The sequence below is a fragment of the Corythoichthys intestinalis genome, chromosome 7, assembly GCF_030265065.1.
Source record: "Corythoichthys intestinalis isolate RoL2023-P3 chromosome 7, ASM3026506v1, whole genome shotgun sequence".
NCBI lineage: Eukaryota > Metazoa > Chordata > Actinopteri > Syngnathiformes > Syngnathidae > Corythoichthys > Corythoichthys intestinalis.
In genome coordinates, this window is record NC_080401.1 from 34,723,984 (window position 1) to 34,736,062 (window position 12,079).

At 37.3% G+C, this 12,079-nt stretch overlaps 1 protein-coding gene across 1 annotated transcript in view; it reads right to left on the reverse strand.

The window, feature by feature from the left end:
- Nucleotides 1–2,751: 2,751 nt before the first annotated feature.
- LOC130919535 (leucine-rich repeat-containing protein 52-like) overlaps nucleotides 2,752–12,079 on the reverse strand; it is a 41,495-nt gene continuing 32,167 nt past the window's right edge. The window contains exon 3 of the mRNA XM_057842331.1: nucleotides 2,752–8,795. Coding sequence (XP_057698314.1) covers nucleotides 8,482–8,795 — 314 coding nt within the window. The 3' untranslated portion in view covers nucleotides 2,752–8,481. The remainder of the gene's footprint in view (nucleotides 8,796–12,079) is intronic.

A 12,079-nucleotide genomic window follows, 5' to 3' on the forward strand; every position in this document is an offset into this window, starting at 1 on the left:
GTTGTGTAATGAAAAAAAAATGACAGGACCCAAAACTAAAGTCATTTCAAAGGGCAACTGTCTGGCTAATCGAGAAATCTAGAAAAGAAATTGTGGTGGTCAGTCACGTTTATTTATTTTTTCCACCAAGCACATGGAAAAAATATGGAATCGCTCCATTCTTATGGTAATACAGACAAAAGATAGAACCACCCTGTAAATTAAGAATTCCTAAAACTTAGTTCCTAATTTTTTTAGTCTGTAGATAAAAGGAGTGATCACACTTTGCTGAGCTGTTTCACCAAGTTGACTGTTCAGAATCTTTTACATGAGAGGTGTCAATTGAAACAAAGGATGGGACTAGCAAAATTATTAAAGAAGGTAAATTATCATGCAGTGTTGCAAAATATGTTCAAAGTTAGCTGTGTCTAAAATCTATACTTATACAGTAATCCCTCGTTTTAGCCGTGAATGGGGACCATATCCCCCCGCGAAAAACCGCGAAGTAGGATTTGCCCCCACAACTCCTAACAAAATAAAGATCGAAGTAAACAATATTTATTAGAGGTGGGAATCTTGGGCCACCTCACAATTCGATTACAATTCAGAGGCCCCCCAGCTATTAGCTGCTTTTAATGTTTCATAAATTAGTTACAAAAATAGTACAAAATCCTCTCAGACTTATAAAACTACTATTTCAGTATCAAGTTAACAGTTCAAAACAGTAAATAAAACACTAAAGTCCCCATTCTGTATCAGCAGCTTTAAACTACATTCAATTAATTTGATGTTGTGAATCAACCGCTAAACCGCTTAAAATTGCTCCCGTTATTCCATAATTTTCCTACTACTTTTGACATGTGAAAGTTTTAAAAGAGTTTCATTATTCAAAGATAGATTCAAGTCAAGATTTTGCCGATTTAGGAGTATTTTAGATTAAAAGTGAATTATGTTTGCTCGGAAGGTTCACTACAACAAAGCCTTCCTGATAAGTCTACGGCTTTAAGATGGCGGCTCTTTAGTAACAAATCATTTCGAGTCCATATTTCGAGTCTGTCGTTTCCCATCTAGTTCTCTGAACATGTTTTAACGTTGCCGTGTCTGTAATTTCGCATATAGTACTCTATGCATGCATGTGCATACCTCTCAAGTTGTACGGTTTCAGTGTAATTTGTATAAGTGAGCACTGATTTTCAAATGGGTAAGCCGTACGATCATAATCTGTACATTTTTCGTGCATTACGTTTTTTATTCTCTGTTCGGATTTTGTCACCGTTTCGGCAACGAGACAATGTACGTTACTATGCGTTACTACGTTGGTTGAATGACGTATGAAAAGTCAGAGACACTGAGAACGAAGTGTTTGTTGGGACGCTGTTGCAAACGCGATGCTAGGCTATGTGGCTCCAATATTTCCTGACTATAGCCGACAGCCTACAAGCTATGCCTAGATATCTCATGCATATAGAACTACATGCGAAATGACAGACTGGGTCGCGTTAGTAAACAGCCGCCATTTTAGAGCAGAACACTTCTCAGAAAGGCTCTGTTGTAGTGAACCTTCCTAGCGAACCTAAGTAACTTTTTATCTAAAATACTCCTAAATCAGCAAAATCTTGACTTGAATCTATCTTTAAATGATGAAACAGTTTTAAAACGTTCACGTCAAAATCAAATAATAAATAAATGACTTCCAAACATAGCAAAGGTTACTATGTTTTTTTTTTGTTTTGTTTAAAAAAAAAAATAAAAAAAATAAATTTAAAAAAAAAACAAAAAAAAAACAAGGTAACACCAGTTAGCCTCCTTTGCCAAGTAACTAATAACTTTTACATTGAGGTAACTGAGTTACTAACTCAATTACTTTTTGGGAGAAGTAATTTGTAACTAATTACTTTTTAAAAGTAAGATTAACAACACTGGTCATAAAGATGAAGTCTGCAGAATGAAAAGTGACGAAAGCAGAGGTTTTATTCTGCCAATTTGTTGCCGAACACAATTTGACCACAACTACTGCTGATCACTTCTCAAAATTAGCAAAAGAAATGATCCCTGACTCAAAGATTGCATCGGTCAGTTAATTTTATCAATTGACCTTTTTATCTTATAATTGGACACACTAATGAAATACCTTCAAGTCAAACTGAATTGCAAGCTGACGTGCCATGAAGTGCAGCCATCAAGACATGATAGAAATTGCCAAAAGTGCTACATACAATTATAACAAAAGTCACTTTTAATTTTAGTAATCATGATGTAGCTGTAGATATTGATTGTTCTTTGATTTCTCCAGTTTATATGTTACAATATCACCAATAAAATCATATTATTTTAAAAATTGAGTTTTATTTTTGTTTCATATTGCATGCTATATACAACGTTGTAAGACTAGTCACCAATTTGTCAGGGCATACGTCACTATTTGTAAGATTGCCAACGGCCTCGGGTTGACAGGTATGCATGTGCTAACGCCGCTGAGTCTGTCATATCGCATCTACAGTAGTTCTATATACAGTGGGGCAAATAAGTATTCAGTCAACCACCAATTGTGCAAGTTCTCCTACTTGAAAAGATTAGAGAGCCATGGAATTGTCAACATCGGTAAACCTCAACCATGAGAGACAGAATGTGGAAAAAAAAAAAAAAACAGAAAATCACATTGTTTGATTTTTAAAGAATTTATTTCCAATTTAGAGTGGAAAATAAGTATTTGGTCATCTACAAAAAAGCAAGATTTCTGTCTGTCAAAGAGGTCTAACTTCTTCTAACGAGGTCTAACGAGGCTCCACTCATTACCTGTATTAATGGCAGCTGTTCTAACTCATTATCGGTATAAAAGACACCTGTCCACAATCTCAGTCAGTCACACTCCAAACTCCACTATGGCCAAGACCAAAGAGCTGTCGAAGGACACCATAGACAAAATTGTAGACCTGCACCACGCTGGGAAGACTGAATCTGCAATAGGTAAAACGCTTGGTGTAAAGAAATCAACTGTGGGAGCAATTATTAGAAAATGGAAGACATACAAGACCACTGATAATCTCCCTCGATCTGGGGCTCCATGCAAGATCTCACCCCATGGTGTCAAAATGATAACAAGAATGGTGAGCAAAAATCCCAGAACCACACGGGGGGACCTATTGAATGACCTACAGAGAGCTGGGACAACAGTAACAAAGGCTACTATCAGTAACACAATGCGCCGCCAGGGACTCAAATCCTGCACTACCAGACGTGTCCCCCTACTTAAGAAACAGTACACGTCCAGGCCCGTCTGCGGTTCGCTAGAGAGCATTTGGATGATCCAGAAGAGGACTGTGAGAATGTGTTATGGTCAGATGAAAACAAAATAGAACTTTTTGTTAGAAACACAGGTTCTCGTGTTTAGAGGAGAAAGAATACTGAATTGCATCCGAAGAACACCATACCCACTGTGAAGCATGGGGGTGGAAACATCATGCTTTGGGGCGTTTTTTCTGCAAAGGGACCAGGACGACTGATCTGTGTAAAGGAAAGAATGAATGGGGCCATGTATCGAGAGATTTTGAGTGAAAATCTCCTTCCATCAGCAAGGGCATTGAAGATGAGACGTGGCTAGGTCTTTCAGCATGACAATGATCCCAAACACACAGCCAGGGCAACAAAGGAGTGGCTTCGTAAGAAGCATTTCAAGGTCCTGGAGTGGCTGAGCCAGTCTCCAGATCTCAACCCCATAGAAGATCTGTGGAGGGAGTTGAGGGAGTCCGTGTTGCCCAACGACAGCCCCAAAACATCACTGCTGTAGAGGAGATCTGCATGGAGTAATGGGCCAAAATACCAGCAACAGTGTGTGAAAAGCTTGTGAAGAGTTACAGAAAACGTTTGGCCTCCGTTATTGCCAACAAAGGGTACATAACAAAGTATTGAGATGAACTTTTGGTATTGACCAAATACTTATTTTCTACCATGATTTGCAAATAAATTCTTGAAAAATCAAACACTGTGATTTTGTTTTTTTTCCACATTCTGTCTCTCATGGTTGAGGTTTACCCATGTTGACAATTACAGGCCTCTAATATTTTCAAGTGGGAGAACTTGCACAATTAGTGGTTGACTATATACAGTATTTATAATTGCTCTTTACCTTTAAAAAAAGTTTTATCTGATTACTCGATTAATTGATGGAAATTTCAGTACAATACTCTGATACTAAAATATTCGATAGCTGCAGCCCTACAATTGAGTGATTCTAAAATTGTTCTCGGAAAAACTAAACCTGACTACCACAATTATTTCTCTCGATTTCTTTTTGTGTTTCATAAAGTCAGAAAGTTGCCGTTTAAAATGTCTTTTTGTGGCTATAATTGGCTTTTTTTCCCCACACAATAAAACAACTGATTGAACATCCTACTTGACTGGTGATTTCATGATTCTTACCAGAGGTTGTTGTAAGACTATTCAGCAAACATGTAGAACTACTGTGTCCCACAGACGTATTTAATTGACTATCGCATGACCTTTCTGCATATTAGAACTTTGGCATACTAGTAGGACTACTACTAAGTTTTACCAGTGAAGCATTTTGGTACTTCAGGAGGCTACTAGTGTGATCTAGCAGGTTTACTAGTGCAGCACTATGGCAAGTCGTTTGAGCATTTATTGGATCTCCTTGATTTTGTACTAGTACGCTCTTAGTCCTCACTAAAAGATATTCAGATTTGGGCCTTGGTTTATGACTCAGGCAGCACAGACGTTTACAAGTCAGGTTTGATTGAATACAATATTAGTGGAAAGAGAAGATGGCTAGTAAAGTAAGACAAGGTCGTTTTACTAGTGCAATGACTTTAGCAGTGAGGGCAAAGAGTGTACTAGTTGAAACTAATGAATGTGTGCATTATTCAAATGTCTTGTTAGCCTGGCTCAAGTGTTGCCAAGTGTCAAGCCAGTGAGACAAAAGTGTGTTCACATGGGAATTTAGTAGGATATTTTATGAAAGTAAACCCCCGGAGGTTTGGAGTAGTGTACAGTCATGTGAAAAAATTAGGACACCCTATGGAAGCATGAGTGTTTTCTAACATATTTGATCATATCCATATTTAATACCAGTTTTAACAATCTTTAGAGATTCAAGTAATTGAACTAAACAATTAAAATTGATTTTTTTTTTTTTTTTTTTTTTTTAACTTTCTGTAAAATGTAATTTTGAATTGACAGAAGTCCATACAATAGGCCCTAAAAGTTTGAGAGACTCTCTAACTGCCCAGATAGTAACTCTGGACAATGTGACTGTAGCCTCCAGCACCACAGTTAAAAATCTAGGAGTTCTATTTGACCCAGACCTATCATTTAAAGTTCATATTAAACAAACTTGCAGAACAGCCTTTTTTCACCTGCTCAACATAGCCAAAATTAGAAATATTCTGTCTAAAAACGATGCAGAAAAATTAATTCACGCGTTCGTTACCTCTAGATTGGATTATTGTATCTCCTTACTCGCAGCTTGTCCTAAAAGTTCCCTAAAAGGTCTTCAGCCAGTCCAGAATGCAGCAGCAAGACTTTTAACAGGAATTAACAGAAGAGAGCACATCATTCCTGTGCTCCAAGCCCTTCACTGGCTTCCAGTCGAGTTTAGAATTAAATTTAAAATCCTCCTTCTTACATTTAAGACCATTAATGGTTTGGGGCCATCTTATCCCACAGTGTCTGAGACAACTCACTGTCTAAGACAACCTTGTTGTGGTATAGGGCTATACAAATAAAATTGAAATTGAAAATTGAAATTGAATCAATGCAATTTCTGTTGAGGAATAAATTAGGACACCCCCACATTCAATCCCACTCAAAATGTCTAAAATCACACACAGGGGCATCACATCAGGCGCACATGATGAGAACATCATTACCCAGTGTTTTGAAGTAGGCTTGCCTTATTTAAACTTTACATTTAGTTTGGTGTGCCCCTGACTGTTGAAGTGAAAGAAAACACCATGGTGAGATCAAAGGAGCTGTCTGAGGCACCAGGAAAGAAGATTGTAGACACTTCTGAGTCTGATAAGGGATTTCAAAAGATCTCAAAAGAATATAAAATCAGCCATTCTACTGTCCGGAAAATAGTCTTCAAGTGGAAGACATTCAAAACAACTGCCAACATGCCCAGGTCCGCAAGATGTTAAAAGAAGTCTCCAAAAACCCTAAAATGTAATCACGGGTCCAAAAGCAGGCTCTTGCTACTGTTGATGTGAGCGTGCATGCCTCTACAATCAGAAAGAGACTTCACAAGTTTAACTTTCATGGGAGGTGTGCAAGGAGGAAACCTTTGTTGTCCAAGAAGAGCATGAAGGCCAGACTGAAGTTTGCCAAAGTGAATGCAGCCAAAGGCTAGGACCTCTAGAATAATGTTCTTTGGACAGATGAATCTAAAACTGAATTATTTGGACACCAGAACAGAGAACGTGTTTGGTGTTAACCCAATCCAGCATTCCAGGAAAATAATTTTATACTAACTGTGAAGCATGGAAGTGGAAGTGTTATGGTTTGGGGATGCTTTGCTACAGCAGGACCTGACCAGCTCACCATCATAGAATTCACCATGAATTCTATCGTGTATCAGAGGGTGCTTGACGAACATGTGAGATCATTTGTAAAAAAAATAAGGCTGAAGCGAAACTGGACCAAGAACATAACAATGACCCAAAACATACCAGTAAATCCACCAAGGACTGGCTGAAAAGGAAGAAATGGAGAGTCCTGAAATGGCCGAGTCAAAGCCAAGATCTTAATCCCATTGAGCTGCTGTGGGGTGACTTGAAACGAGTTGTACATGCAAGAAACCCCTGAAACATCTCACAGCTGAAAGTATTCTGCGTTGAGGAGTGGGCCAAACTTTCTTCAGACCGATGTCAAAGACTGGTTGATGACAAAAAGCGTCTCACTGAAGTTATTTCAGCCAAAGGGGTTAACACTAGCTTTTAGGTGGTAGGGTGTCCTAACAATTTCCTCAGTTAGAATATTCATTTTTGTTTATATACCATATTTGGTTTAATGAATAAAACAATGTAAATTGTGGTTGTTTACCTGCAATTAAATCACTTTCTTTTCCAGAGATAAAGAAAAACAACATCAGACATTGATATGTGAACATTTCTTAAAAAAGAACTGAATATTCAATGGGGTGTCCTAATTTTTTCACATGACTGTAGGTTCACTGCCAGTGTATTTTTTGTTAATCAAACAATAATTCAGCCATTTATTCTGAAATCAAGTCATGTAAAATGAGTTTGAACTCATGAATGTGTTTTTGGATTGTTAATGGCATATTTGTAGATTAAACGGTCTATAAAGACAATTTTTGGAAAACCACCAGTTACGAGGGTTTTTCTATCTTTGTTGTTATAGGACATAATGTAATATCACATTGAATGAGACGAAATTCAAGAAAATCTTAAAACGCAAACAAGATAAATCTAATGATTGAGCTTTAAAAAAATCGTAAAATTAAAAATCATACATTATAAAATAACTCGATGCCTCTTTCTAAAGATTAGTTACATTATTAGTTAGTTTATTATTAGTTTACATTCACATTATTAGTTACATTATTACAGGAATTATTATAATATTATTCCGATTTTTATTGATAATTTATTTGTTTTGCCATGTGTAATTGCCATTTGTAATAGTACCAGCAGTATTTATTCAGGATTTAGTGTAGGTTTTCAGGCTGTGGAACGAATTAATGTATTGTTATGGGAAAATAATGCTCGACATACGACCATTTCGACTTACAAACAAGGTTTTTCGTTTATAGATGTACCACTGTATAACATAGTTGTATCAAATTATTTTTTTTAATAAAAAATGTGCTCTTTTATGTAGGAAATCCTACTAAATTCCCAAGAGACTGGTGTGTGGATGTGTGCGCAGGGGGTTATTGCTCTCAATAATCTTTTGGGTTTTTCCCTATCTTGAGGCGAAGGCATAAAGTTGATCTCCTGGCTTAGACACACACATACAGACATCCACGTGAACTCCCGCACATAACACTCACATTGTGTTGAAGTTTATGTCAACAATAACAAAGGCTGCATTCGGAATTGTGCGCACATTCCCTAATCACTATACAGTATTTCTTTAGCATATTTGTACTTTTAAAATGATAAAATAAATAAATAATATAAATTTTATTTAGGAAGTAAGTTGACGTTAGTTGAGGAGCTTCATTAGTAGTGCCCGACTGCAATTTTTGTGACATCTTAAGGCATTTATAGTACAGTATAAACATTTTAGGGGCTCTCAAATTTCTCACAGATGTTACTTCTTTTTGACTGCATCATGTTTTTAGCAACCAGCGTTTGTGTCCTGATATATTGTGGGATACTACTGGTGCATTATATATAGGTAAGCATAACTTGTACTCACTAAAGGGCACTTTATAGTGACTAGGGAGTCATTCCGAACACATCCAGAGTACGAGATCCGCTCATAGTCATAGAGTCTTTGGTCTGAGAGTCATCGGCGGCATCAGACCTGCACACCGGGCTTGCCCACGTCTCCGTTTCCCTGCTTGCTCCCACCGCCCCCCTTGGTGTCGTCATCATCGCCGTCCAGCTCCTCGCTTTTACGTTTGCTGTAGCGCTCGTACAGCACCATGAGCACGCCCATCACCCACGCCGACACCGTGCCCGCCGAGAAGATGATGAAGCCGATAGCCACGAAGAAGAGGTAGTCCCAGTAGCCCAGGCCCTGGTGGCAGTCTGCCCGCAGCTGCATGCCCACCTCGGCCAGACGCCGTCCCGCCCACTCTGCCGGGCTGTGGCACACCGTTTGGCCCTCATCTGGGTGAGTATAAAATCAAAAGATTAGACTGGAGGTGAACTTGTGATCTTTTATTGCCAGGATCTTGATGAGTTTCTCAATTTCGGAAATAGTCTTTAAATAGTCTTTTCCAAAATTTCGGGAAGAAACAAGTAAATGTCTGACCACGATAAAATATGTATATCTGGCAGAAAACACTCAGGTGACTTGAAGTTCCGCTCTGAGACCCCCAATAAGGCCAACTTTCAAAATTGTACGATATGCATGTGTGATACATCATTGGAAAGCTTAAAATCTCAATTTTGGGGGGAAGAAAAAGGTTGAACAGGAGGGCATTTAAAAAAAAAAAAAAAAAAAAAAATTTAAACAGCGAAACCTATCTGGAGGTGAGAGCATGAAAGAGCAGAATTAAAGACGCCATGACTTTAACGAGATATTATCGCGTATTTACCTTGTTTCGATCCAAAAACTCCATATAGCATGTATCACTGAGTATCAAGACACAGCTTTGAATGGCCACAACTGGATTTTGGGGGGATTTTATGGGTGAAACATGGTAATATAACAATGGTCGCGATGCAGAAATCGCAGACATCAAGGAGTGGTCGAGATTTTCTTTTTCATATATTTACCCTTTCAAACGTTTTTTTTTTTTTTTTTTTCAATTTTTCTTTGTTTGGATCGATTAGTTATCATCAAACATATCGGAGAAAATGCGACAGTAACAAAAAAAAAAAAAAAACCCTATTGGCCCGAATATAAGATGGCCCTGATTATAAGACGACCCCCTCTTTTTCAAGACTCAAGTTTGAAAAAAGACTTTTTGAACCCGAAATGAATTTTTCTACAGAAAATACAGTACATCCGAAACAAATGATTATAACAATATATTTGAAAGAAAAAGCATGTTATTTTGCCTCATTCAAATCTTAATATCTGAACATTTAAATATGTAAACTAAAGTTCAGTCACATTCGTAAATGAATGGCTTCTGGTTTTTGAAATGTAACTAAACCAATATATTGTGACGAAACAACAAAATTGCAATAACTGCATTAATCATCAAAGTGAAGTCTAACTGTAACTGTAGTCTTGAAACAAATCTGAATAAGGAAAAACATTGCAATAAAATAATGCAAACTGTTTAAACGAGAGTAGCTGAGATCTGTCATGACAAAACATCGCTTCAATGATATCTGGCGCCATCTAGCGTCGTGAATGGAGAGAGTAGCTGAGATCTGTCATGACAGAACATCGCTTCAATGATATCTGGCGCCATCTAGCGTCGTGAATGGGTGTAATGTCTAGACCGCGAATATAAGACGACCCCCTCTTTTTCAGTCTTATTTCAAAGCACCGTCTTATATTCAGGCCAATACAGTACAATTAAGCAATAGTTATGAGTAGAGCTGTCCCGTTCGATCGGCATCCCGATCGATCGGGTCTGATCACGTCATTTTCAAAGTATCGGAATTGGCAAAAAAATATTGGCCATGCCTTTTTTAAATATATTTAATTAAATCGTTTTCTAATTGTATTTAACGTTACAAACATAATATGTTACACGCATCCAGAGTCTTTAATTTTAGGCTTAAGGTAGGGTTATCAAATTTATCCCGATAACGGCGGTAATTAATTTTTTAAAAAATGTATCACGTTCAAATATTTAATGCAATTAATGCATGCGCTGCACAACCCATTCACGCATTGTCGCGCTCAATTTGTAATGGCGCCGTTTTACCTATATAGAGAGATAAAAGGCAGCGTAAAATGAGTAGAGTGAATTTTGGCAGCCTTTGGAGCCTTTTCTTAATTGGCTAAAGCCTTACAATCCCTCTCCCTACGATTAGAAATATCACAGGAAGCAATGTGCGGAAGCAAGGTAGCAACTGATCTTTTTCTTAACACTTTATGTTATTTCCCAACGCAGAGAAGATGTATCAATTGGTAGCACTACGCACAGTCATGGTTCCACTTCCCATCATGCATTTGGGCATGGCTACAGTATCATTTACTGAAAGCTCAACAAATACACTAGATGGCAATATTTAGTCACAATATACAAAGTCACATATCCTTTAAAGTTTACAAGTCTTTCTATCCGTGGATCCCTCTCACAGAAAGAATGTTAATAATGTAAATGCCATCTTGAGGATTTATTGTCATAATAAACAAATACAGTACTTATGTACTGTATGTTGAATGTATATATTTGTCCGTTTTTTTCTTAATGCATTGCCAAAATGTATATGATCGGGAAAAATGATCGGGAATGATTGGAATTGAATCGGGAGCAAAAAAAAAAGCAATCGGATCGGGAAATATCGGGATCGGCAGATACTCAAACTAAAATGATCAGGATCGGATCGGGAGCAAAAAAACGTGATTGGAACAACCCTAGTTATGAGGTAGGTATCCGTGACTTTTTTACAGGCACCATTTTTTCATTGTGACGTAATTTGTTTAAAAGTTTAAAATATGCGAGTGTGTAATTTTTTAAGTCTTTTTTTTTTTTTTTTAAACGAAATATTAGACATCAATTAATGTTTCTAAGCTAAAAATGACAGACATTTTGAATAATAACTATAATTCATTATCTTCGTTTTATGGCTGGGGTGAAACAAAAGCGGTTGCGCAATGTCTGTAAACGGGGGTTTCCAGGGTAAAACGGACAAATTGAAAAAAATTCAGGGGCTTAATGCGCCATGAATCTGCTATGGCAGCATATAGACATATTGTTCTATCAAACACAACAGTTGTTTTGGCTTAAAATACAGTAGTTTCTTTTAAAGAGGAGTGCAAGAGCAGAAACTTCTTATTCAGTCTTGTCTGTGTTTTCCGACATATATAAGTACATACCAAATATTTTGTTTTCAACAAGATATTGACTGCTAAATAGGTACTGTTCTTAGTGAATTCCAAGGTAAAGCTACAGAGGTTGGATTAAAATATTGGAAACACCTTAAAAAAATGAACAAAAACTAATTTAACATTGTGTAGGTCCACCTTTTGCAGCAATTACAGCCTCAATGCCCCGAGGTATTGAGTCATACAACTTGTGAATTGTTTCTGAAGGAATTTTAAGCCATTTTTCAGTTAGAACACCCTCTAAATCTTTTACAGCGATGGCGGTGGAAATCGTCTTCATTGAATCTCTAAAACTGACCATAAATGCTCAATAATGTTGAGGTCTGGGGATTGTGCCGGCCATACGAGATGCTCAATTTCATTAGAATGTTCCTCATGCCATTCTTTCACAATTATGTTCAATGATTATAATTCCAAAATGTTAGGTGTTTTCATT